This window comes from Crocodylus siamensis, chromosome 10 (assembly GCF_052110815.1).
Source record: "Crocodylus siamensis isolate JL-2025a chromosome 10, ASM5211081v1, whole genome shotgun sequence".
Taxonomy (NCBI): domain Eukaryota; kingdom Metazoa; phylum Chordata; order Crocodylia; family Crocodylidae; genus Crocodylus; species Crocodylus siamensis.
In genome coordinates this window covers 37,527,476-37,555,121 of record NC_143404.1, presented here as the reverse complement: position 1 = coordinate 37,555,121, position 27,646 = coordinate 37,527,476, and the positions used below count along the sequence as shown (strand labels likewise).

Genomic DNA, 27,646 nt, shown 5'->3' with positions numbered 1-27,646 from the left:
CCCCACAATTTCTCCCCCCTCTCAACTTACCTTAGATACCTTACCTAACCTCCTTCTAACCTCCCCAAATGTCTGTACATACCCTATGCTGACTTGGTGAAGTGCACCAAACCTTGTGACTACAGCTAGATTTAAACAAATTTAGAATTTCTAGAACCAGTTTTAGAATTATGATAACCTGACTACTCTTCTTCACCAGATAAACCATCATCTCCATAACATTTCAAGAAGTGAGATCACTGCTTTTATAAGCTCTGAAATCTCCATTCTAGCTTGTCTGAGGTCTAAATATCGCCCTTGTCTGAGGTCTAAAATAGCCCCTGTTCTGGGGAGGAGAGAGTCCCTCCCCCAAGTTTTGTTCAACGTCTTCATCAATGATCAAAAGATGGCATAGAGTGCACCCTCAGCAAGTTCACAGGTTACACCAAGCTGGGGGGAGTAGTAGATATGCTGGAGGGTAGGGCTAGGATTCAGAGTGACCTGGACAAATTGGAGTATTGAGCCAAAAGGCACCTCATGGAGCTCAACAAGGACAAGTGCAAAGTCCTGCACTTAGGACAGAACAATCCCATGCACTAGTACAGGCTGGGGGCTGGCTGGCTAGGCAGGAGCTCTGCAGAGAAGGACCTGGGGGGTCACATTGGACAATAAGCTGAATATGAGCCAGCAGTGTGCCCTAATTGCCAAGAAGGCTAACAGCATACTGGGCTGCATTAGTAGGTGTGTTGCCAGTAGGTCAAGGGGAGTGATTATTCCCCTATATTCAGCACTGGTGAGGCCACATCTGGAGTACTGTGTTCAGTTTTGGGCCCCCCACTACAAAAAGGACACAGACAAATTGGAAAGAGTCCAATGGAGAGCAACAAAAATAGTGAGGGGCTGGGGGACACGACTGATGAGGAGAGACTAGGAGAAGTGGGTTTAATTAGTCTAGAGAAGAGGAGACTGAGAAGAGACTTAATAGCAGTCTGCAACTACCTGAAGGGGGTTTTGAAAGAGGATGGAGCTAAGCTATTCTCAGTATTGGCAGATGACAGAACAAGGAGCAGTGGTCTTAAGTTGCAGCAAGGGAAGTTTAGTTAGATATTAGGATGCATTTTCTTACTAGGAGTGTAGTAAAACATTGGAACAGGTTACTCATAGAGGTGGTGGAAGCTCCATCTTTGGTTTTCAAAATCAGCTAAACTGCTTTGGTTGGGATGATCTAGTTGGGGCTGGCCCTGCTTTGAGCAGGGAGTTGGACTAGATAACCTCCTGAAGTCCCTTCCAACCCTAATTTTCTATGATTCTATGATTGACCTCACACTTTTCAGGAAAAAAAAAGACATGTAATTTGGCTCTGGTGAAGGTAAGTGGGACCAAAATCAGATCAATAATAGAGATATATTAGTGATGTAGTGACTAGAATTTTTGCCTAATACAATCAGCATTTTCTCATTCCACTGACTGCCCACTGTGGAGTCACAAGTCACTAATCCATAGGCCTGTGCAAAGTGGCTAGTATTTGCTTTGGATTTAGATTTGGCCAATTCAGGGGACAGTGATTTGATTCAGTGATTCAAATCACTGTCCCAAATCAATTCAGCTGAATCTGATTCAGAAATCCAGCTGCTGCCCACTCTCCCAGCCTGCCAATGGCTGCCCCACCTGCCAGCACTTGGGGAAAAAAAAGCCCTCACTCAGTGGGTGCTGCCAGGTGGGGGGTGATCCCCACTGCCCCACACTGTGTGGAGGGGCTCATGAGCCCCCCAACCCTCCCTCACTCTTCCAGCTCTCCTCCCATGGCTGCTCTGCCTGTCCCAGCTCCAGCCCTTTAAGAAAAAAAAAACCCAGCAATAAAACCCCAGACTCACTGTTTCTTCCCAGCAAAGGATGATCCCCCCTTTCCCCCTGCTGCCCTGCACTGCATGGGGGCTCTTCCATGAGCCCCCCAAAGCCCTGCAACTGCTGCAGGAGGGGTGAGACCTAGGGTTTTTCTCATTTTTTTTTCCTTAAAGGGCTGGAGCTGGGCCAGATGGGGCAGCCATGTGGGGGGCTGGGGGAGCAGATGGGGGTCAGGGTGCTCATGCAGAGCCCCCCCCCATGCAGTATGGAGCAGTAGGGGTGGGGCAGCAGGGATTGCTCCCCCACCTGGCAGCACCCAGTGATTTGGGGCTTTTTTTTAAAGCACAGGGAGCTGGGGTGGGCAGGGCAGCCATGGGGGGCTGGGGGAGTGGGTAGGGGTTGGGGGAGCAGGCACGGGATGGGGCCTGGCAGGTGTCCCCCATGATCCCCTCCCCCTTCTCCAGCCTCCCCTCTTTTGGCCCTATTTACCAGCTCCGAGTCTGGCTCTAGCTCCCTGCTGCAGTGTGTGGGGACTGTCTGAATAGATTTGAATAGATTCCGACCTTTTAATCGGTCCCCTGATTCAATTTGGATTTGGAAATTTGGCCTCCAAATCGAATCAGCTCCTGAAGCTTCGCACAGCAGTAATCAACTAAAGAAAGAAGAAATTGTTGCATTCAGTTACTGATCCCTGACTGCAAATACTGAGAGTTACACCAGAATGTTCAGCTGTGTATGTGAATGTGTGCTCCTTGTTAAAAAGATCATTAATGTTTAAAAAAACAATAATATCTGGGCTGTCATCTTACATCAATGGTATAAAAAAAATGTAAGTGTTTATGATATATTATTTCAAAATCATTTTGATTTTAAAATGCTTTACTTCAGAGCAAAGAAGATCTGAAATTCTAAGCTGTTTCTACCCTCCACAGTGTTGTCAGAATCAGAAGCACTTGTCAAAAGAGATTCTTTTCAACACAAAAAATAGATAGAGAAGGTAGTAGAGAGACCTACAGGGAGGTAATCAGAGTGAGCAAAGCTCACAGAAGAAATGCGTTTTAAGGAGAAACACAAAGGATAGAACAGATGCACATTGGATAGAATGGATGTAAGAGTCTTTTTGAAGTGAAGAGGGTAGCATGAAGAAGATAAAAATAGAAACAAAGGGGGTGTGTCTACACACAATGCCTTACTGCACAGTAATCTATGGTGCAGTAAAGTGTCACCATCTATATGTGCACAGCATTTACTGTTCAGTAAATTAGTTTACTGAGCAGTTGGCTACTACCTATAGTTAGATACAGGTGGTAGCTTTACTGCGCAGTAGCTACTGCACAGTAGTGCATGTGTAGACAGATGGCTGGGAGCAAATTGACCCTGGTCAGCCCAGGCACCAGGGGATGGGATACTGTCCCCTCCCCTGGGCAGCTGCCTGCTTCCCAGCCCTTGCCTCTGCCAATCAGGATGCAGCACTGGGAGGTATCTGCCCCAGAGGCTGAATAACTCCCCCTACCCCCTAAAATCCAGGCCTGACCCCAAGTGCTATAGGGGGGGCAGAGCAGGGGAGGAGTAGCCCTGTACTGAACTACTCCTGTTGGGAGAAAATTTGCTTCTAACATGCACAGGTGGTAGATGTACTCCTGGGGAAAGGTTACTGCACCTTATTTTACAGAGCAGTAAGCATAAAATGCATGAATAGTGTGTGAAGTGGGCCCTATTTGATTTAGATTTGGCCCAAATCAGAGACAGCGATTTGATTTGTTGATTCAGATCACTGTCCCTGATTCAATTTGGCCAAATCTGAATTTGAAGATTCAATGCTGATTCAGAGAAGCAGTGATTCAGACATAGACACAGCTTTAAATGTTTTTTCTACATACCTCGAGGCACCAGGCACGGCTTGTGAATGGTGCAATGCTGGGGTGGACAGAAGTACTTCCGGGTCCACTGGAGAGTGCATGGTGGGGTGACTCCAGGTGCCTCCTTGACCCAGGAGGCACTAGTTGCTGAGCCAGGAGGATGTGGGAAGGCCCCTTGCATACTCCCCAGTGTCCTGGAAGTGGACCAGAAGTGCTTCTGGTCCACTTCTGGATCTGCTGCTGAGCGCGCTGAGGAGCCCCCCATGCTCCTGTGGGATGCTTCATGCACCCCAGAATCACAGCATTCACGAGCCCCTGCTACCTAGTAGGCCTGTGTGTGTCGGCAGCAATCCGGTCTGGCAGACTGCGTCTTCCTTGGGACAGTTGATTGTCTGTATTGATTCTTTCCTCTCCTTGGTCTGGTTTTGTAGGTGCTAATTGATGGCAATTAACTTGCTACATTAGCTAGGTCCTGTGTATTGATTGGTAACTGGTAACACAGTAGCTTAGCAGCCAGGCCTGCAGTAGTGTCTCCCAGGCCCCAAGATGCACCCATGGCAGGTGTTTTGCCTGTCTGCAGGTCACCAGAACCCCCGTGCACCGATCTCCTCAAAAGCTGGCAGGCTTCATGGCAGCAGCCAAGGCCACCATCCCTGCAGCTGTCACCCCGCTGCACCTTAACACACACAGTGTCACCCATAGCACGAGTTTTGCTTGTCCACAGCTTGAGGGGCAGTTCCCCCCAAACTCCTGCACCGATCTTCTTGAAACTTGGCAGGCTTTGTGACCTTAGCATAGGCTACCACCCCTGCAGTTTTTGCCCCCCTATACTATAACACCTAGAAGTGGCATGAGCTTTGCTTTCAGGAATGTGGGGTGAGTTCCCCCCAAACTCCTGCACTGATCTCCTTGAAACTTGGCAAACTTAATGATCTCTGCAGAGTCTATGATACCTGAAAATTTCTTCCAAGTCAAACAAAAAACAATGAAGTTATAGATATTTTATTGTTTCCGCATTATACCCTATGGCCGGATCTCCTAGGTGGCTCCAAAGCACTTTGGAAGTTCCTAACCGCTTCAGGAAGCCTAACAAGGCCAGCACTTCGACCCAGACATGCTGCTTCAGACCCCAAAGCATCCAAAGCTTCTCCGGATTTGAAGCTCTGTCCGATGCCTTGCACAGCCCTACTACCTAGAGGTAAGTAGAAAAAACATTTAAACCTGTATCTTTGTCCGAATCTTTCCAAATCGATTTAGAGGGTTCTGATTCAATTTGCAAAGATTAAAGGGTGCTCTGATTGTATTCAGATTCAGAGATTTGACCACCAAATTGAGCCGAATCTCCACTGAATCGAATCAGGGGCCGAAGCTTCACACAAGCCCTAATTAATAGCCCATATAGATGTGCCCAGGGAGTAGTATACAGAGGAAAGTGGAATGGTCATTGGGAATTGCAGGGAAATGAGGGTAAAGATACAGGCACAAGTAAAACTGGATGTGCCTCAGAGGTGAGAGGAACTAGGGGTCCCAAAGAATCAGTGATTCAGTTAGCATGTGGGATATAAGTATCGGATTCTAGGCAGCACCCTTGGCCCTGAGGTTTTTCTGCAGTGACTTTTGTCCCCTCAACTAAGAAAAGTCGCTTTGAAATAGGAGAGCAGCAGTGCAATGTTAACAACTGCAAAGAAAGTATCTTCCATCTAAAACTAAAACTCAAATCTATGGAAAATACAGTGCATTAATGGAAAATCATCTTAGACTCTGTCTCTTTAAACTGATCTTTAAAAAAAAATCTCAGAAACCTAGGTCTATGTAATGGTATTGTAGTATCCCATTGAGCTCCCTGCAGCTCTGGAATGGAGTTTACACAATCACAGTGAGAATTCACAGTGAAGGAATAATGGGTACGAGGTTTTTCTAGCTATAGATCCCAGTGAGCAGTTATTAGAGCACAATTTTCAAGACCCGTGTCTAACGTAGCTGTAAAAGGGTCAAACTTAAAAAACATATATTTGTTTCCTTCTGCAGTGATGCTAAAAGGATTCATAGACTTGGAGAGATTAAATTATTTTATACAAAGGAAATGTTATTATCTGGAGCCAACTGTCTTCCCCTTTTCTCAGAAGCTTCTTATTTACTATCAGTGCTGTCTACTTTCCTTTCCTAAGACTCCTACTTAGTCTCCAGATTTACTCCAGGGTCTGTAACTCTGTCATTCCATTTTAAATGCCCTCCAACTCTACCCTAGAGTTTCTATTGTCCAGTCCTGAGATCTTTTCCCTGCTTCCCTATGTCTTAGGTTCTCTTTCATTCTATTCTCAGTATTTTCAATTCTATTTTTGTGGTTCCTCAAACATCTGAGTCTTATGGTCTTCAATCTTTTGTTTTGACTCTATCAACCTTACCTCACACCCCTTCCTCCCTTTCATGGGTCCCCCTCACTTCATTCCATCACTTGTAATTTTTAAATGAAGAGTGAATAACTTTCTAAAAAATATGTTCTTGTGCAACCAGAATTTATTAGTTAGGTACAAGAATTGCTGTGTGAAATCTTAAACCTGTGTTATTCAGAAGGTCAGACTAGATTGTCACAAAGGTCCTTTATTTATTCAAGGGCATGTCTACATGTGAAAATGCTCCAGGCTGGATTTACTCTAGAGTAATTTTCTCTAAAGCAAATCCACCCCAGGCAGGAGTCTACACAATTAAGAAAGTGGAAGCAGATTTGCTGGTAATGGCAGCAGTCTCTTCCTGTCCTCACTGGCCCAGCACTGGTCCCCTGCAGCAGCCATAGAGACCTCTAAGCTCCCCCTGGGTGCTAGCCCAGGGGCTGGCAAGGTGCATGGGGCCAGGAGCTGTCTCCTGGCCCTTGGTCCCAGGAGCTAATTTTCATAGATTGTTAGGGATTAGAAGGGACCTTGTAGATCATTGGGTCCAGTCCCCCTGCACTAGGAAGGAAAAGACAACTGGGGTCAAGTGACCCCAGCAAGGTGATTGTCCAGTCTCCTCTTCAAGATTTCCAGGCATTGCCACTGGAGGCAGTTTATTCCACAGTCTGGGCACCCTGATGGTGAAGGAGTTTTTCCTGGAATTGAACCTGAAGCCCCTTCCAGGAATTTGTATCCATTGCTCCTGCTCTTCCCTGGAGGTGCCCTGGTAACCAGCTGCTCTCTGAGTTCTTGATGTACTTCCCTGATGTAGTGGTAAGCCACTACCAAGTACCCCCTCTACCTTCTCTTCTGTAGGCTGAAGAGGCCCAAGTCCCTCAGCCTCTCCTCGTATGGCTTATCTGATCATATAGGTGGTTCTCCTCTGGACCCTCTCAAGTTTTTCCACTTCCTTGTTGAAGTGCGGTGCAAGTTTTGGCAACAAGATCTTCCTGACCCTTTCCTCCAGGCCAGAGAGCTGGAGTAGCACTCCCAGGTCTGCAGCAATCAAACGGCAGCAGCTCATCAGTCAAATACATCTGAGCCCACAGTAAAAACTGAAGTCAAGTGAACGTGAAGTACTACCAATTGCTAATTTTCTAATTACAAGTACTCTGCAATATTTTGCCACCAACAGGAAAAACTGTGAAGGAAAATCTGCTATGTATTTTAAGGGGGGTATCTTGCTTGTACTGTATACTGAGAAATCCATGTTGCCCACTAAAAGAAATAAATCCAATAGGATCTGGAAGCTTCTAGCTGCCCTCCCAACAGATACCTAGAACAGATTACCATATCCTGCCAGCTTTTCTTGTGACCCTTGTATTTCTGACTTGCCTGCCACTATCCAAACCAACAGATGCCAGGATCCTCTCTGCTAGGAACTGATTTTTAGGCACCATGCTAAGCTAAATGCACCTGCGTTCCCGCTCTACCCTTGTGTCTTCACATGCTTCCTGGTGTCTAAGACTGGCCACAACCTGGACTGCGCTTCTTCCACCCTTTGCACAAGAGGGCACACTTGTAACTTATGCCCAATAAACTTCCCCTTTTCAGCCTCCACATAGAGGAGAGGTGTATTGCTGTCTCCTAGCCCCTGGTCCCAGGAGCTGCCTGCTGCTGGGGCAGGCTCTGTCACCAGAGCCTGGGCAGGGAAAATGTCCCCCTGCTCCAACAGGTGGGAGTTCCCAGCCCCTGCTCTGATTGTGGAGCAGAGGCTGGGAGATGCTTATTTCCCAGCCTCAGCTCTCTGACCTTGGAGCCAGGCAGGGCTGGGAGTTTCTTTTCTCCCAGCCTTGGTTCCATGACCATGGAGTGGAGGCTGGAAGATTCTTATCTCATAGCCCCGGCTCTGTGAATATGGATCTAGGGCTGAGTGATAAGAATCTCCCAGCCCCCACTGCAATTGTGAAGTAGGAGCTGGGAGCTCTCTGCTGCCATGGCAGGGGGACATTGTCCCCACCCGGGCTCTGGTAGTAGAGCCCACCCCAGCAGCAGACAGCTCCCAAGGGCAGTGAGCAATCTCTCACCCCCCAGCTGACCAGGAGCACATTTCCTTCCAATCAGCCATCAACACATGCCATATTGTACAGTAATTACTCCCAAGTAATTTGCTACTTGTATTTACAGGTGGCAAATTTACTTGCGATTACAGCAAATTACTGTGCAGTAAGCATCTGCACATATAGGAGGTGATGTTTACTACACAGTAATTTGCTTTTATCTCAAAGCATCTAGTGTAGATGCATCCCAAATGTATTCAGGTATGCTCAGTGCTCTCCGCCACCTTCCCCAGATTCCTTATAACAGGGATTGTCAACCAGGGGCACACATACCCCTGGAGGTACTTTGAAAGGTCCCAGGGAATATGCAGGGGTGGGCGGGGAAGGAGGTCCAGCACCCTGCGCTGCTGCCTCACAGGAGTGGGGCCAGGGTGGGGTGACAGCAGGGTCACAGAGACGCTGCACTGCTGCTGCTCCTCCACTTGCTGTGCCCCTATTCTGCGTTGTCACTTGCCACCCCTCCACTTCCGCTCCACATCTGGCTGCTCACCCTCACACCCCCCAGCGGTACACTTATTAAAAAGGGGGCTGCCAGAGGTATATATTAAAAAGGTTGAAAACACCTGCCTTACAATTGTTCCTTCATTCCTTAAAAACATTCCTTATAATCATTCCTCTCTTCACAGTTTCACAGGCAGTCATCCCATTCTCAGTACTCTACCTCCCATACAGAGCTATTAGTGAAAATGTTGCTATAAATGTTCCTTGTTTTCAGATTTGACTATTTCAATGCTTATTGTGTTTATAGCTGCTTCTAATTGTTAATTTTCCATAAGTTATTCTATTTATTTCTATGACTTTAATGAATAGGTTAGGTATGGTTTCACTCCTGTTTAGCAAGCAATGTTTTCTTATATACTAGCCAAAACCAGCAAAGTTCTTCTTGAAATAAAAGTTTCAATACAGAATTTTAGATAATTCAGTAGAGGGCTATCTCCTTTCCAAAGATTTCTGATTGCTTTCCTCAGTGCTTTCTCCCTTCAATTATCTGTTTTTATCTTACAGTGTTTTATAGCCCATTTATTCTCCAGTTATAGAACAGTATCACTGCACAATACTGGATATAATTCTTCAAAAAAAAAAAAAAAGACATAACTTATTATAGACAGAGGTGGTAGGTTATAGTTAAGATATACAGTTAAGATTTCATCACACTTTTCATTGTGAGATCCTATTTTCAGCTGGTTACAATTTTGTCAAATGTAAACATTTTGGATATATTTTTCTATGTTTAATATGTTCCTTATGCTTAAATTTTTTGGAAAGTTTCATCAAAATTGTTTCAATCAAATTCAAGAATTAAACTAGGTAAAACATTCTGCTTTGCCCACATCAAAAATTCTTACAAGTACTACACTGTGATGCTCTTGTGTCTTTATGCATAACTATCCCTTCAAAGTGAATGTGTAAATTATATCTCAGAGCTGCAGGAGCTGAGTGAGGGGAAAGCAGATGCTGTTTTTCAGCACTTTTAATGTCACCATAAAAATGTTTGGCCATAAACATTTTTATGCTGGCACAAAGGCCAAGTAAACAGATATCCATACCTCTTGTCACACCACAAATGCCCCAAATTTGTGGCCATGACAAAGGTGGCATCAATGTGCACCACTACTTAGTGGTAAAGGCCTGTTTACTTTAGGGTGTAAAAGCACCACCAGTCTGAAGCTGCCCATGCTCTCTAGCCACCTTCAGCAGGTGCTCTGGGGTCTCGAGGGGTCTGATCCTGTACACCTTGGGAATTCTGAAGCCAGATCAAATCCCAGGAGAACATATCACCAGTTGTTCCACAGCATCAATGAGCAGGACAATGGCTGATGTTTCATCCAATGAAGAGGCTCAGCTGTGCCAGAACATATCCCAGAACAGCTTATCCACTTCATCTGGCAATGTCTTAAGGCATTATTGGCAATACTTCCTTGTTACAGCTACAAGCGGCTATTGTGCCAAATGTCAGAGGTAAGAACAGAGGTTCTCTGTCCTGTGTCCTCAGTGCTCTTCTTTCAGGTGCCCATGTAATATAAAGAAGGAAGATTCCTCTCTGGCATGAGGGAGAAATCAAAGAATTAGGTGTTGGGGAGAAGAAGACTGACATACAGAGAAGGAACAGTGGGAAACTGACTGAGCCAGGAGCAAGGATACAGGAGGCTGGGATAGGGAAAGACTGGACAGAACAAGTGTTGGAGTTAGGTGTAGGGCACAGAAGCAGAAGGGTTTATAACCATTAAAGTACATTCTTTTTCAAACTGGGAACTGAACCCAGGTCTCTTGTACTATAACATGTATCTGCTATCAGCATATGGCTATGGAAACCTCCCTGGTAAACTGTGTTCCTCTTCCTTTTCTAGTGCTTGAACTACCTAAATCAAGGCTGTCCACTGGTGACCGGTGGGCTGCATGCAACCCCCAAGCATTAGTATGTGATCTGTGGACTTCCCTTGGGCTGCCATTCCGCCTCCCTGTTTTCCCCTGCCACTGAAGCCAGGCCAGGGCTGGCCTGCTCAAGCTGCACACATAGCAAAAAAGGATCCTGCAGATGGGGCTGTTGGGCTGTGCATGCAGTGGGTTGAGAGGGAGGAGATATACAGAGGGAGCCAGGCGGCCTGTCCTGGGGCAGGAAGTGCTGCCTGCATAGCATGCACCACTGGGAGAGGGGAGCAGTTGGCTTGTCCAGCACCTTTTTCACAACAGCTCTATAGCCAAGGCAGCCTGGCTTCCCCTGCACAGCCATGATGGAGGGAGTTTCCATGCATGTGGCTGGGAGAGGGGGGGAGCTGGGCTGCCCAGTGCCCTCCTCACTGTATGAGCAGTATGCATAGCTCTGTAACAGACAGCCTAGCTCCTCCCTCTCCCAGTCAAGTGTGCTGCATATGCAGTAATTCCTTCTCTTGGCTGTGGAGGGGACATGCCACGTGGGGGCACCTTGGCTAGCTGTGCAGGGGGGCATGTGACTATAGGTGGGAGCTGAGCTGTTTGCACAACAGGGGGGGACGTGTTGGGCAGCTGGTGCACTGGGATGGAAAACTCAAGGGGCACCCATGTGGTATGTGGCCCCTGCACACCCAGAAGTTGGACAGCCATGACCTCAGTTAGTGGCTTTCAACCTTTTTCATTTGCTAAAATGACTACAACACTAAAAAATTTTGAATGCAGGTATAGACCTCTTTGGAAATTTCAAACAGAGGTGTGGACACCTTTGAATTGTAAGTATGGGCACAGACTCCAGGTAGAAAACCACTGATCTAGGTGATAGCAACCTGCTCCTACTAACTATTCACCTAGTTCAAGTGACAGATGTCTGTGCAGTAGATCTAAAGAATAATAGCTGCCTCCCTTCCAAGCCAAAACATGTTGAGATCAATATGGTTCCATGTGCTAGTGGGTTTTTTTCCTGTATGTTTTACTGAAAAAATAAGGCAGAACAAGAGATACCTCTATTCTACCCAGGAACCATTATGACAGGCACATCAACCACAGGGCCTGAAGGATGGATCCAGTCCTCAATGCTGTTCTATACAGCTTGCAAGGCTACCAGCAGACTATTGGAAGTTGAGGGTATGGTCAGGGAGCATGGACTGCTGCAGAGTTTGGAGCCTGCTCAACATGACCATTGTTGTCAGGGGGGTAAGCAAGATCTGTGTAGCACAGTCCTTTTTGTCCTGTGGCCACTTGGTTCTCCCACCACCCTGCCATTGGTAGATTTCATTGCTGCTGCTGCTTGGTCCTGCTGCTGCTAGACCCCCACCACTGCATGTTCATGCCACTGCCAACCCCTGCTGCCACCACTACTTGTCCCCGCTGTTAAGTCCAGCTGCTGCTGCTGGCCCCAGAACTAGCGCAGGGCCCAGAGTAAGTCTGACACCGCCACTTTAGGCTACTATACTGAAACCCCTCACACTAACAAAACATTAGAATTATGAAATGAACCTCTCAAAAGTTATACCACCTCAGAATTAAGTTTGCATATACAACCAATTCAGCCCCTTGTGTCTATCCATTATTTTACAGAATTAAATTCTGTCTCATTTAAAATTCAGTGAGACCATTGCCATGGATTTCAGAGATGCCAGTAGTTCACCCACAGCCCTCATTTACATTCTCATATATATCATGTACTCATTTCTTCATCAGATCCTCCTCTTATTCACTGCACAGTGTGGACAGTGCTCTCTGAATGGAGAGCAGTATTTCTCAAACATATGCAATGCCTGACCCCATCTCTTATTTACTACATTTAATTTAAAAACTTCACTCACTACAGAATTTTTATTTTCCTTATGTTTTTCCTCCATCATGACCATTTATCACTTTATCTGATTGCTCACAAACATTAACAAATCTATCTCGTAACAGTCTTGTGAGCAAACTGGCTTTATTATATATTTTCAGACAGGGTTCTGAAGCACAGGACAATTAAGGACTATTTTTTCTTGCATCCACTAATTTTGAGTGTTCAGCTTGAGACACCCAGAGCTGATTTTTCCAGAATACTTAGTATTTGATTGCACTTTATGGATATAGTCTAGCCATGCTGCTGTTTAAGGTTACCCCTGAGGGCCACCCTCTCACAAAACGACTCTCAGATACCCAGAGGAAAAAACTTCCATCCTCTTCTTCCCATGTGCAAAATGGAGTTTATTTTCTACCTAGGAGGACTTTTACAATCTTTGAATTCTCCTTAGCCTAATGAAGGGTGGATGTGTCCAAAAGCTCACAAAGAGAGGAATTTTCCTGCTACTATTTAGTTGGTCTAATAAAAGCTATTGCTGCTAACCCAAGAGCTTTGTGTATCTCTTTGTCTCAAACCAACATGGCTACAAAATAGAACTCTCACCTGAAGTATTCCACATGAGACTTCCCTCCTTGCCTACATTACTCTTTGCAGCATGTTCATTATATTTTCTGTTTCTTGAGTATAGCCATTGTAGGAATCTGTCTGTGGACTATTTGTCTCTCCTGTTGATGACTAATTATGGGCAGTAGAGAGAGGAGGTGGGATGATGAAGTGCTGAAAGCAAGGAACAGGAAGCTATGCAACTGCTTTTGATAAACTTCCTGTGCTTGCAGCCTACAGTGTCCAGGTGAGTTCTGAGCATAGGTGGGCAGGGTATTCTTAGGGCTGTTCCTGCCACAACATTCCATTACTGAATTACATGCCCTACATCCTTTTAAGGATCTCACTTTCATGCCCATCTCCCACTGAAATTGAAATTGGAATTAGGTAGCTAAATCTTTTAGTCTTCTCTGAGAACTTAAGCCAAAATACATACAAAAAGCATTACAATGAAATATTCATCCAGCACATAGCTTCTTATCTGAGTGTCTGAAAGAGTTCCTTGTCAGGGGTATGTTTGTTATGCCTTCCTTAATTATTTTCTCAAGCAAAGGAACAAAATATAACAAAAACATCCTCTCTTTAAGTACCATTACAGTTACGATGCAGCTGGAGAAAAGTTAAAAATTTTGTGGACATTTTGTTCCCCTAAGCATGAGTTCAAGTCATAGCATAATCTTCATATTTGCATAAGAATTCATGGAGGAAATAAAAAAAAAAAGTGGCAAGGTTCTGTTGTCAATTTCATGGGTGAAATTTTCACAAAAGTCAATGGGAAGTTTATCTTGAAAGCCACAGGTGATTTTACTTGAAACATATTTTACTGATACATCATGGTGGTGTCTGAATGCTACTATGCACTTAGAATTAAAGATTTACAGATGTAACACTTGACTTGTTCATCCATCTAAAAACATTCCTATGACATCGTTTTAATGCTTCCATTGATTAACTCTCCGATTCCTTCAGTTTTATCTGAGGCTTTTGTGGACTTAAATTAAATGAATGATTAAGTGACAAAACAGCTGAGAGTAATCAATTGAGTAGAACAACTGCATGAAGCCTGTGTCTATGAAACAGGATTTGAAGTGGATTGCACTAAGCAGGAGTAGGGTGATGTAGGGAGCTGCAGCATATGTTGTTCATAATAGAGATAATGAGCATTTAATTTGAGAATTTAACTGGGTACAGGTGTAATACAGTTAAAATATAAATGGCGCATAAGGAGGATCTGTACTTGTGTCTTTTCAGTGTCATTCTCTGAAGTGAGTCAGGTATTAAATTGAAAAAAAAGTCTTAACTGGATCAAAAATGGTATCAGTTGCAAAGCTGAGTGGCAGAACATTGGCAACACAGTCAAAATAGGAGGTTTTATGGAAACTTAAAGATGTAAAATACTTACAAAATACTGTGATAAATCTCTATGTTTGAAAATATATGTGGTGTACTAAACCTATCAAACTGTGTTATCTTTAAACCTAAGGGACACTTCTACATGCATAACCTATTTAGTATTCAAGAGTAGTGAAACCCATATCTTCTGTTAACAAGAGTTGGAAGGAATTTTGCCTGAGACCTGCTAACAAGGATCATTTACATTTTTTCAGGGGTCATTAATCCCCTAAAGCTAGAAAGAAAGAAAACAAAAGATTCTTTCTGTGCAGGAAGAATATTCACCTCAAAGAAACTTGATCTCCTTAAAATGGATTTCAAACCAGTTTTACCTTCCCTAGGCTTTTTAAAGGGCTGGTCTTCCTATATAGCTGAGCAATTTCCTGAAGCTAAAATTAAAGGTTTCTGCAACTTGGACTTCTAACTCAGAAACCAAACTAAAGAGTTCACTGGTCTCAGATATGTTGTTCTAGGACATTAAGGAGCAAGGCCCAGGATTACAGAAAGATATAGACACATATATGATCTGGACAGGATTTAGATGCCTCTGCCCAAAATTGAGAACCTCAGAGCCCCCATTCAGCTGCTGCCTAACCTTAAGGGCACCTAAAAGGTCAAAAGTGCCAACACTTTCAACATTAATAAAAATTAAAGTTTCCCAGGCATCTAAAGCTCTGCTTGTGGCCACAGCCAGAAGTGTCTCAGTCTTACCAATGCTGAGTATCTCAGCATTTCTCTAACTCTTATACCCCTTCAGGATCCACAGACTAGAGATTATTCTCTCTCACACACTTGAGTCATAATCCAGTATGCCTTTTATTAAAGCTGACTAACAGAGTGAGGTGCTGCAGCCCAGGGCACCCACTTGGAAGTGGTAAGGCCAAGGTTCAAGTCCTCTGTAGATAGCTTGTTCATTTTACATGAAAAAAACTGTCCTTAATTCAAATAATAGAAACCCAGGCTTCCCATACCAGCTGAGCATTCTAAGCATTAAGAGCAAGTCATGCTCAGGCTTACACATTTCTCAGGCCCAATGACCCTTTAAGTCTTTCATGCAAAAAAAAATAGTTTCTATAGGAGGGAATGAGAAAATGTCTTCCAACCATACCCTCTGCCAGGTCACACTACAATCTGATGAATAGGGGCACTTCCCAAAAAATGTGGGTTGGATTCTTTTCAGGCAGAGGAAAGAATAGAACCCAGGTCTTTCACATCCTAATTGATTAATGCAATAAGCTATTATATAAAAATGTGAGGAAAGTAGCTCCTTAGCTAGCTGTGTTTTCAAGGAAAGAGTTCACCCTTGCTGGGTTAGGGGTGGAGGTTGTTTTGTTTGTTTGGTTTTTGGAAAATAATTACATAGACTCCTTACTTCAAAAGAGGGCTTTAGGCTGTGATTCCCAAGGTGTATAAGTCTCAGAGACAGACAAGCTTTAAGATAAGTTCTGGCCTCTGAATTTTCTGTTGACTAGCAAAGCTTCCCACCTACTATGCTGTCTTTTATGGAGCTTGTTCTCTCTACTTGTTAGATAGTGAGCTGAATGCCTAATTCAGGGCACTGAGCCAAACACTTTTACGCCTTACAACATTCAACTTTGCAGTCCTTAAGTACTCTTGTGGATATGAGCCAAAATATATGTAAGTGTCTTGGCCTGTGAAACACAGACAGCAAACTGTAACTGAAAAAGGCCAAAGGACTCTGGGATATTAAAACTGCTCTATTGTGTAACTAATATTCCTTTACCAGAGTTTAGATCCTTGCTACCTACGTTCTCTCTAGTAGGTTAGTCAAGCCATTACTATATTTTTAGAATATGAGCTTTAAGACAGAGAAATTGCACCCCTTTTCTTTTAAGACCACCTAGAACATTTTTATTCTAGTTGTAAAACCCAACAATCATATTCAGATTAACAGCTGTATTTATGAGATTTTGCCTCTATTTTCTTTCCTAAATCAACTAAACTTTTCTTTTATTTAAGTTACTTGGAAATGATTGTATATAAGCTATTGAGGCCCGATATTAGGCTTGGGGTTAACTATACTTCCCTTTCTCCACTATTATGGGGATGTAATAGAAAAAAAAAATCGCCAAATTGTCACAACTAATGAATTCTGGCTGATGTTATAACATCGCTGCACTGTTGAATCACTTACAGGGGATGAGGAGTTAGTCAGATACCAGGGCAGTATCATATGTATCCAGGACATTAAAAAAAAGAAAGGACATTAAATTTGCATGACTGCTCTTTAAGTGGGAGCGCCTTAGGGACAATTGGATGGCTGAAGCACAGGGCAAGCAGTATGTCCAAGTTTGTCTGTAGGGAACAGTGAACTTTCTCAGACAAAGAGTTCAGGTGCTAATGCTTGGCTTTGAAACCACAAAGCCTTAGAGACTCAGTGCTCTGTGGGGGATTCACAGAAACCTACTAACAGATTTAAGGAATTAGCAGGCAATTTTCTTTTATTGCAGAAGGGTCTTGCTTGTCTTTGGAACCAACTGGGAAAGAAGGAAAGAGGGAGAAAATCTGCCAGAAACCCAAGAAAACAGCAAGTGCTGTGGCCTGCTTAGATCAAGGGAAAAGCAGGAACATGCTGGGCTAGCATGATTGAGACCCAACAACAGTGATGAGTGACCAACCATCTGGGAGAGCTGTACTAAGGTTGTGCAAAACGGGCACAGAATGCATACTTGCATGAGTGACTGGTGCCTCCTGAATCTGGGGAGGTTGTCAGCCATCGGGGGGGTACTGGCCCCATCGGGGGGGCACGTGCACCCCCGTGTACCCCCTACCAGTTGCCTATGGGATGACTAGGTACCTGACTTGAAAGAACCAACCAGGTATTTAGAAATCTAAATTGCCCAAACCAAGCCAAAAAATAACTTGATACAAAGCTGCACAAGCAACTAGAAGAGCTCTATTGTCAGAAATGAGGTCATGATCTGAGCACTCAGTCAAGGCTGGCTAGTGGAGCTGAAGGCCTAAGGGAAACACACTGATTGTTAATATCCAAGTCTTATTGAAGCAACATTTTCAAATGCAGACTCAGCTGTTTACATACCCTTTACAATGTGCACATGCCCACTATTCCTGTAAAGGCTTCAGCTGAAAAAGGAGCACAGGCAAACTAAGTAATTTGAAGCGAAGGCCAATTTTTTCTGTGATTTCCCAATTTGCTAACACAAACCATCATTCTGCAGGCACAATTAGTGAGCACAATTGTTCATTCATATTTTGCAGGTGTACATGTTAGCAAACTGTAGGAGTTCTACAGTTTTTAATCGGTCCTGATCCAAGCAAAAAAATATTGCATTTAAGTGAAGCAGCAGGGATGTTTTGCCTCAGGAAGGACTTACTTTATTTTCACCTTCAGAAATATCTTTTTATCTAGTTATTTGAGATTAAATTGAGGAAACCCTCACTAAGACTGGTGAGTAGCCACTCAAGTGAGCAGCCCTGCTGATTTCAAAGTGAATCCAGGTTTTCTATTCTCACCCTTTATTTTTATGAGGGTGTTTTAAAATTTCTAAAGTCAAAGAAGCCATTGCATTTGACAGCTGAGGATCTGCCCATATATTTATATGTATATTTAGAGAAAGGTCTACTGTCACATCCTTGCTTGGACATTCAGCTCATTTGCCTAACACTGCCCAGACTTGGACTCTGGCTGTAGTAGACAACACACAGAGATTTGCTAACTATTCCTCACTGTAACAAATAGGCAAGTAGTTGGTAGAAAGGGGGTGGACAGTGAGAAGAACTCTGGCTTTCCAAGCCTCTCCCTCCTCATTTATTCAGAGCTGGTATTGCCTGTAAGGAAATAGTATCCTTCTCCACAGAAAAAGTAAAATAACTTAAGTCTGTGGAGGATGGAAGGAATGATGGCTCTCAGGCCCTAAACAGGCATTCAGGCAAGCAATTTTCCACCCTTAAAAAAGTTTTCAAGAGAGAGAGCCATAAATGCATTCAACCTGCAACTGCCCTCTCTCTCCTATTTCTTGTGTGGCTTCTCAAGACTGAGTGATCCTGATCTGAGGAAAGTATAATGAACAGTGGCTGCTCCAGTTGTCCTATTCCCAGGGGGAGTGGAGCAATGAGGAAATCCTCGTTCCTCAGACCAGGGTCTCTGGTCTGGGAAGCTGGCAGGAAGCAGCAGGTGGCTACTTCATCCCTCCCCTCCCAGTCTATGGGAGATGCAGGAGCTTCAACACCTCATGTCTTTTTCTAACCAGAGTGACCTCAGACTTGGGAATGCACAGGAGACTTTGTTCACCACTTCACTTCCTCCTGGGACTGGGAGGAGATGAGCACTAGCTGCTTCCTTTGCCCCCAAGACCAGAGTGACTTTGGTCTCTGGCAGGCATTTCCACACTTCTTAATTCCTCATGGTCCCTGGAAGGAGTCAAACAGCAGGTAAGCATATACAAGTTTGTTCTCCCAGAAGAGACTCTCAGGAACAACCTCTACTGGGTTGGAGATGAGTAATTTTTCTCCCAGAACCACCAACTTTGTTCCAGAAGAGATTGTGTGAATACCTGTAGCCTGTGGTTTCTAGTGGGAGAGCAGCAGTTCTCTCAGTAGAAATGTATGCCTGTATGTGGCCTCAGTCAAAATTCATCTTCTTATCTGTTTCTGGGATGGTACAGCTATGTGCAGTTCCTTACTTGGAGCAGACTGTGGGAATTTATTTCATTTTTTTTCTTGAAGTCCCCTGCTAAAACCCTAAAGCTCATCCCATATTTAATTAATCAGAGGGCTAAAAGACTTTTTTTGTGAATTATTTCCAATATCATTGCTTGCCATTTTGGCTTTCATTATCCAATGCAATTTTTAGCTGAAATGAGCAGTAAAATATCTGTAACAAAAATGAAAACTGGTGTATACTTAATAAACTGAACCAGTGGCTGGTAGGCTTTTCAAGTAGTTCTGGACTGATGTAGGCCAGGTGACTTCCATGGCATGCAGATGAATTTCTCTGCATGTGCACTGGGTTCACACAACTAGGAGCTGCGCCTGCACTGTTATCATCTTCCCAGCCCCTTTACTCAGCTGGGGCATAGGTACAGCACCCAGCTAGTGGGGAGATGCACCAGGGCCAGACAGCTGGAAGCTGCATCCATACTTCTGCTCCTTCTGTGCCACAGCTGGGAGGCAGGAGGGTAGGGAGCTAAGGAGAAGTAGTAGCAGCATGGATATACTTTCCAGCAGCCCATCCTTGGTGCAGCTCCCCACTGGCTGGAAGCTGTACCCATGCTGCAGCTGGGAGGGAGTCTAGGGGGCAGGGAGGAAGAAGTATCAGCTGCAAGGGCACAGCTGGAAGTCGCCCAGCTCCGGCACAGCTCTTTGCTGCTTCATGCATGGGTGTGGACAGAAGCAGAGCCCTCAACCTCTGAAGGCCAGATCCAGCCTGTGGGCTGTATGTAGCTAATCCCTGAACTAAACCATAAAAAGAAATCATAGCAATGTTTAATGTGTACATATTCTTCCTGTTTCCTGAATATGTATTACTCAGTAAGACCCTTTTGGTGATTCTTACTACTTTTTGTGATTTATTATGGCAGTGAGCAAGCAGTTAAAAATATCAAGGCTACAGCATCACAAGATAGATCTAGATCATTCAGGTTTACAAGTGAATAGTGCCTTAGTTTAAATGTTTTATGATAATTTTTTATAGTGTTCTAGCAAACAAAAACAGTTAAAAAAAAAAAAAAGAGCACAACAGGATGAAAGGTATGGGTATTCAGAATAATTACTTTGTTTTCTGGAATAATTAAGTGAAACTGCTATTCTTTTTTTTAGTGAACCAAAACAAATTCCTTGTTCTGACTGCTCCATAACATAAGGTTCAGATCTGCATCAAAGCTTTGAGGCCTTGTCTCATCTCTACTATTCCCCCACTGTTGAATAAAAATTTGTATTTGTTACCATTTTATTCATATACAAAAGGATGACTCATACAGACTTGACTCAGACACTCAGGGCATATCTACATGAGACTTTTACTGTGCAGTTGACTAATTAAGTGCACAGTACAGGTGACCCTTGCCATTCACAGGGGATACATTCTCGTGATCCCTGCAAATGGTGAAATCCACACATAGGGCACTGCATTCATGAACCCCTTGCTGGGGGGTGGTGCACAGCTCCAGCAGTGATGGCAGGAGCAGGGCAGAAGCAAGTGTGGAGTTCCTGAGGAGCTCTGGTAAATGTTTAAAGGGTATTTAATATGTGGGTTCAGCATTTGTGAATATTTGAAACTGCGAATGCTGAACCCATGAATATCTAGCATTTCCTGTAAACATCTCAGCAACTATACATGCACCCCTTTTAGGGCACACAAAACTAATAAATGCTGCAGTAGAGCAGTACTTGTAAATATAACTACTGTCCTGCTGTGGAATTTTTTGTGTGCAGCAGTTCATGTGGAGATGTTGCCCTATCCAGCAGGCAGCCTCGTTCCCCAGCCAACTGTTCCACAGTACATGGAACACAGTCAGAGCATCTAGTCCACGGCTGCTTTGACTGGGCTCCATGTGCTGCACATAAATAAACTCTAGAGCAACATGCTTCAGAGTTTATTCATGCACATTAATCTTGCTTGTAGGCATGTCCTCAGGGTGCATTAACGTGTGCAATTAATGCGAAGCAATAAACTCCAAAGCAGTTTGAGCTGGAGTAAACTACTCCCAGGTGCAGTGTCTACATGTCACCAGGGGAGCAGCAATTCAGCTGGCAGGGAGCAGGCCCAGGCTGACAGGGGGTACTGGGAGGGAATAGGGGGGTCAGCCTTGGGCTCTGGGTAACAGAAGTGGACAGCAGAGGGGCTGGCTTGGGGACAAGGGTGCTGAAACTGAGGAGCCATGTGGCTAGGTAGCAGGCAGGACTTTGGGCTCTGGCTGGCTGGGCTGACTCGGCACAATTTGCACCTGCAGTCAGCACCTACACATAAAATCCAGGCATAAAATAGTGCTGTCCCCAACAGTACTATCTTACAGCAGTATAAATTAGTTTACAGCAGCCTAATACTGTTGCACATGTAGACAAGACATTTTACAATGCAGTAGATTAATCTACTGTGCAGTAAAGTGTCACTGGGAGCATCTACACAAGATGCTTACTGTCCATTAGTGTGGTGGCTAAAAGCTGTGCTAACCACCTATAGCACAGTGTTATTAGGCTAATGTGCAATAAACATCACAAAATAACTGTGTACCGGCACTACTGTGCAGTAACTAGTTACTGAGCATTTAGTTAGTACTTCATTAAGCAACTACTAAGTCTGTGGTCTCCAACCTTTTTATGATGAAGATCACTTTTTGCCAGCGCTCCCCCCTCCACCTGCCCCACCCCTGGCCCACCCTCTGCCCCCTACCTCCTAGAAACATCTGAAGCCCCAGGTGGGGTGGAGGATGCTTGTTGGTGCTAGGATCACTTATGGTTCTTGACTGACTCATGGATTTGGAACTGATTTGGTTTAGAACATGAAAAATTCTCTTTAAAAAAAAAAATCTGCTGCGCAGTAAGCCTATTTCAAATTAACAGCATGTGTAGACTCACAATGATGCTTTACTCTGCAGTTAATTAGTCTACTCCACAGTAAAGCACATGTGTAGACATAGCCTCAAAGCAGAAAGAGGAAAGTACATTTCAGATATCAAGGGTACCTCTTTTAAAAGGGATGTAGCCATTATATTTCCCACTATCCCATTAACAGATACTCTCAGATTCTAACCTGGTGTTGCACTGGAAACTGTTGGCCACTGCTGTTCAGGTCCTCCTGGTCCTCCTCGTAAGACTCCTGCCTCCTCCATATGCACAGCACTGAATAAATATACATATTGATTAGATCATACTGTTCCTATCTGTCCTGTTTCTGTACAACATTTGCTTTTCTGGGTATTCCTCTAAAATCATAGGTCACAGTTGTTCATTATTGCATAAGTGATAATCAGGGATCTAGATTTTCCTTTCACTGCAAAAAATTTGGATTTTCTCCTTTAAAGAAGAAAAATGTGGGAAACCATGGGGTTCCCCTTGCAGGCTGGTGGAGTTCTAGCCTGCAAGGGGCTGCTTGGGGCTGGGGGAAGTGGATCACAAGGGGTGCCACATGCATGTATGCAGGTGCACACATGTCCCACAATACAGCCAGGCAGTGGTGGAAAACAGCTTCTTCAGCTGCCTGCAGGTAAGTCTGGGGCTACTAGAGGGCATAAGCAATATGGGGGCCAGCAAGGGGGCACACTGAGGCCCCCACAGTGAGGAGGGAGTGGGGCAGGATTGGCAGCTGTGACTGGAGGCACTGCCCAGTTGGGGTGGTATGTGCGGCCTGGGTCCTGGGGCCAGGGCAGGAAGGTGTGGCCATGGGGCCTGGCTGGTGGATTGGGAGGGAGCCACAGGTGGCTCATCCAGGGGCAATGAGGGGGCTGGCTCCCCACTGCTGCGTGCACTCCCAGGGAATGAGGCATGGGGGGTCCACATGCCACTCCAGATTTATGTGTGGGTTGGGGGAGGCCCCTGGCTCCTACTCTCCTGCCCTCTTCCTGTGGGCCTTCATCCCCCAGTAGGCAGGACTCTGCATGGGAAGGCAGAGCAGGGGAAGATGGCTTGGTGCTACCGCCACCAACAAGAGCCCCACATCAGCTGCACTGCCATGGCGAGGGATCCCCTGGCTGTCCAGCAGCAGCAGGGGTCATAACTCTGTGCCACCACAGCCATTGCCACTGCTGCCAGGCAGACAGGGAGTGCTACACCATGGCAGTATGGCTAGCACAGGGCTCCCAGTGGTAGTGGCAGTGGAAACAGCACCGAGATTCTCTGCCCTCCCAAGTCGGGTCCTGCCTGCTGGGCGTCAGAGACCCCCAGGAGGAGGGCAGCAGGACAGGGAGCCCTAAACCCCACAGCAGCCAGTCCATATCCTCCCCCACCTCCCATGATCTCCAGTCAGCCCAGTTCTAGCCATGCCATCTGCAGGGAGGTGGGGTGGGCTCTGAGTTCTGTTCTGGCTGCAGCCGCTACCACCTCCCATGTGCAGCAGCTGGGGTTCAGCTGCTGCTGTGGGGAGGGGGGGGCAGGGGTCTGTGGGCCCTGGCCCTGATCCCATAGGCCTGGTAGCTGGAGGCCCCTTCCAGCACAGCTGGAGGGACAGGGGTCTGTAGGTCGGGAGTGAGGGGCATTGGTGGGGCCAGGGGGCTGTGTGTTGGGAGTGAGGGGCACCAGCAGGGCTGGGAGGGCTGTGGCTTGGAGTGAGGCATGGGAAGTGGCAGAGCACTGGCATATCAGGGCTGCTCAGTACCACAAAGCAGCAGGGGGGACAGCTGCAGCTGGACCTACATATTGGTATGCAAAGGGGTCAAGGGGAACTCTGATTTTCTGTGATTAAAAAAAACAAAATCAAATGCCAAAATATATAGGTATTTAGAATTTATTTCATTATAATGATTGAGGTAGAATTCCAAATTACTTTGAAGTTGTAAAGATATTAATAAAACATTGTGTTCAACTGATACACACACACACAGACTGGTGTTTCATTTTAAGCATGCAAAAACACAGATTTGGGGTTTTTAAATCAGAGAATTTGGGATTTTTAAACAAAAAAACCCAGAATCCCTGGTGATAATGTAATAATGTATCATGCAAACACATTCTGCTAATGTGTTTTATAGCAAATATTTCAGTCCTCTTAAGATCTATAGAAAGGTTTTGTTATTTATTTGAATACTTCAATACACAATTTCTGTGCCATTCATGTAATACACAAATACTGTCTTTACAAAATGGTTTGTTTTCATTAATGTGATGTAAAGTCAGTAACATGGCAGGTAAGTCATCAAATCCCTATTGTGTTTATGAAGACTTAGCACTGAAATAAATTATTTCTGACAGTCCTGGGCTTCTTTAGGCATGCTTCTATTTATCAGCACATAATCCAGTGCCATTTGTAGTACCTTGCACTGATTACAGTATGCTTTTGGCAAGAAATTTAGAAAGAGAAATTAGACATTTCAAACTACAAGGAACGTCAAGTTTTAAATAGTGTCACATGATGGAAACTCTGCCTTGAGGCCAAATGATTTAATTGATGGATATCATCTATCATAAACATACAAGTGGATGATGGGGGAAAGCATATGCCTGTAATTTTGTTTTTTAAGATGGAAAAGGCCTGTTCCTTTTCTTTTAAAAATGAGATCATCCCTTTCCCTGATCGTGAAGATGACCTCAGTCAAAATCCTGGAGTCCTTATTCACCCTGTATGCAGAGCAAGTTCCTACTAATTACAGTGAGTTTCATTTCAATTTGGATTGATGGACAATTTTGAAATTCAGTCAATTTATTTCTCATGATTTATGACCCTTTAAAAAATGGCAGTGTGACACTGCAATTTGCTGAGTACCTTAGCTCTGATGTAACAAAAAAGTAAATATGAAACATGTAAATAGTCCCATTAAAGTCAGTGGAACTATTCCTATGCTTAAACCAAAATGTATATTCAAGACTTGGCTACATTAGGACCAGAGTGCTCTTTACCTTGGGTATGTCTACACATCGCCCTACATTGGCATAGTGATGTGCTACATCACTGTATGGCGTGTTACAGTGACATAATGATCACATGAGTCTACATGGGATTGGCAGCTACTTTGCCATAGTGGCATGCTCCCCCATTTTAGCGCACCACTACAAAATCTAACCAGGCGCTGTGTGCACAACAGTACAGGCAGTCACTGCTCTGTGCTTTAGTTCTTCTAAAAGGAAGTACTAAAACATAGCACCATGGCAGTGTCACCACACGGCAACATGTAGACATGCCCCTTGTGCCCTAGATTAGGCTTCTCGGTTCATCTTTATGAAGCTAAGTCAGTGGCCTTATTCAAAGGTGCTGAGTACCCAGAAGCTTCCATTTATTTCATTGGGAGATGCTGCATGCTTGCACCTATGGAAATCAGACCCCTTGTTTAGGTGCCTAACAACAGGCATACAAATCAATATTTTAATGGCCTTTCACTGGCATTCAGGTGCCTTAAGTTGCAAATAGTTGCACAGTGGTTTTTAAAGGTAACAAAGTATGCATGTTATTTAGTAAATATTTAAAGCCAAGGAGTCTGGTAAATATGTGCGTCATTTGATGTTCTAGTTGATAAACATCGGATAACTTGAACCTCCGTATAACTTAATAACTAGTTTCAGCTTGTTCATGCCAAAGCATCTTAAAGGTAATAGTCCGAAGAGAAATTTGGGTGTGAAAGTAAAATTCAAACAGTTTAAATGTCAAAAATTGCTATCCCATGACTACTTAAGTGTGTCAAAAAGAAATACGATGTAACCCTCTGTTGCTGCATCTACACAAGATCCTATGTAGTCATAGTGATGAGCTACAGTGACGTTGCTCATCACTCCGGCAACGTAGCATTGGCAAGCACTAACTGTGATGCTGTTGCTACTGTGCAATAGGGTAAAAAATGACCCATGTGCCACCGGGACTGCACAATACAAATGGGTACCATGCAGTCATTTAGCACTTGTAGATGTGCCCTGCGTCCAGTTATTTACAGTTTGTATTTGTTATGATAGTCTCCAGATGAATTTGGAAACATAATTTATTTCCCTAAACCTGTATCTTTCTGTATTCTGCAAATTACACCCTCCCACTTCCAAGTTTCAAATTCCACATAAATTACTATGGTCTTTTATTTACCTTTAAATTTGTAATCCAGTTTTTTACTGATGTTAGAATAGACCTAAGACTAAAAATGGTTAGTTAATTGCTAAGGCAAAGAAAGCAAAGGTGTCATTTTATTTAGGTGCTAACAAAACACCTTTCTTTCATTCTTTCCAAGATGTACAGAACAGAGAATTATAGTAGGACCTCAGATTTAAGATTGGGATTTTCAGAAAGAGACCTAGACACCCAACTCATTTAAGCCTCCTTGAAATTCTCAATTTTACATGCTTGACAATATTATTTTAACCTTCTTAATCACCTCAAGTGCACTATGTGGTTAATAAACTGCCTGCATGAGCAGCATACTTTTATGGTCATGAGAGACAGTGGGTATATCTACATATGCCCCTATGGCGTCATTGTTACTATGCTGCCTTTTAGTACTTCCTTTTGGATTACAGCCCGTACTGCACCGTGCCTGTGGCACACAGTTATTTTTAGCTACTATGTCGCCATAGTACTGCACTATAGTGAGGGAGTGTGTTGCTATGGCGACATAGCTATGGCATCATGGTTTGTGCCCGCTGACACTACATCGCCATAGCATATTCCTACGGCGATGAAGAGTCTTGTGTAGACACACCCAGTGGGCTGAAAAATGTATCAGTGCTGCATATGATGTGATATGAAAACAGCCCTTTTCTGAAAAGGACAAAGATATAAGCCAAGATATAAGGACATAGATATAATATGGGAAGCATAGCACATACCTTTGCATTCCTGCTCTTAGAGATGCAGAATAGCGCCAATCAGGATTGGGCTGTTTTGGCTATAAAAACAAAAAAGGAAAATAATCATTATAATGTTTCTGAAACTTATTTAATAATATATGCATCAGAATACAAGTTTTTCTTGAGGGTTTTGAAATGCTTACATGTGTATTATATCAAATGGCTCCATAAAGCTATTTAAAATCTTTATGCATTCAGACCTACTAAATCTTTCTATTAATCTTAAGAAAATTTACATCAACACACAGATTGGTAGGCTGTTACTTTTTCTATATTCAGAAGATGTTTGGCCACAGGAAAATTATTAGTACTGAAAAATACACACATTTTTTAGCTGGTAAAAGTAGACTACCTCTGCTCTCACCTGGAATGCATTTATCTGGATATGTACAAAATGCAGCCCCCATGAAAGGTATATTTATGGCCAGTCTGCTTGATATTGGCTTCTTGTTGGGGCTAGTGGACTGCAGAGGACTACACTAGATTCTAGCAGTTTTGCAGACCGCAGCAGGTTTTTATTAGGCCTGTGCTAAGCAGAAAGCATTTGCTTCAGATTTAGATTCCGCCAATTAGGAGGGACAGTGATTTGATTCAGAGATTCGAATCACTGTATCCCGATTCATTTCAGCTGAATCAGATCTGAAGATTTAGTGCCACTTGGAGATTCGGCCATAGACTAAACAGGCAGCAGTCCTCACCATGCTGGACACAGCTGCCTCCAGCTGGTAAGTCTGTTGGGGTTGGCAGAAAGGGATGAGAAAGGGCATGGGGGAGGGAGGGATTGGGGCTGGG

The 27,646-nt window shown here is 44.2% G+C and overlaps 1 protein-coding gene across 5 annotated transcripts in view; it reads right to left on the bottom strand.

Annotated features, from left to right (window-relative positions):
- Positions 1–27,646, bottom strand: part of LOC149856453 (protocadherin alpha-C2-like) — a 257,433-nt gene that overhangs the window by 84,426 nt on the left and 145,361 nt on the right. For 4 of the 5 annotated variants that reach the window (XM_090064332.1, XM_090064329.1, XM_090064328.1 and 1 more), the window contains exons 2-3: positions 26,834–26,892; positions 22,131–22,219 (exon numbers count right to left, since the gene is read on the bottom strand). The exons of the other annotated variant lie outside the window; for it this stretch is intronic. In XM_090064332.1, coding sequence (XP_089920458.1) covers positions 22,131–22,219; positions 26,834–26,892 — 148 coding nt within the window. The remainder of the gene's footprint in view (positions 1–22,130; positions 22,220–26,833; positions 26,893–27,646) is intronic. 5 annotated transcript variants of the gene reach the window in all.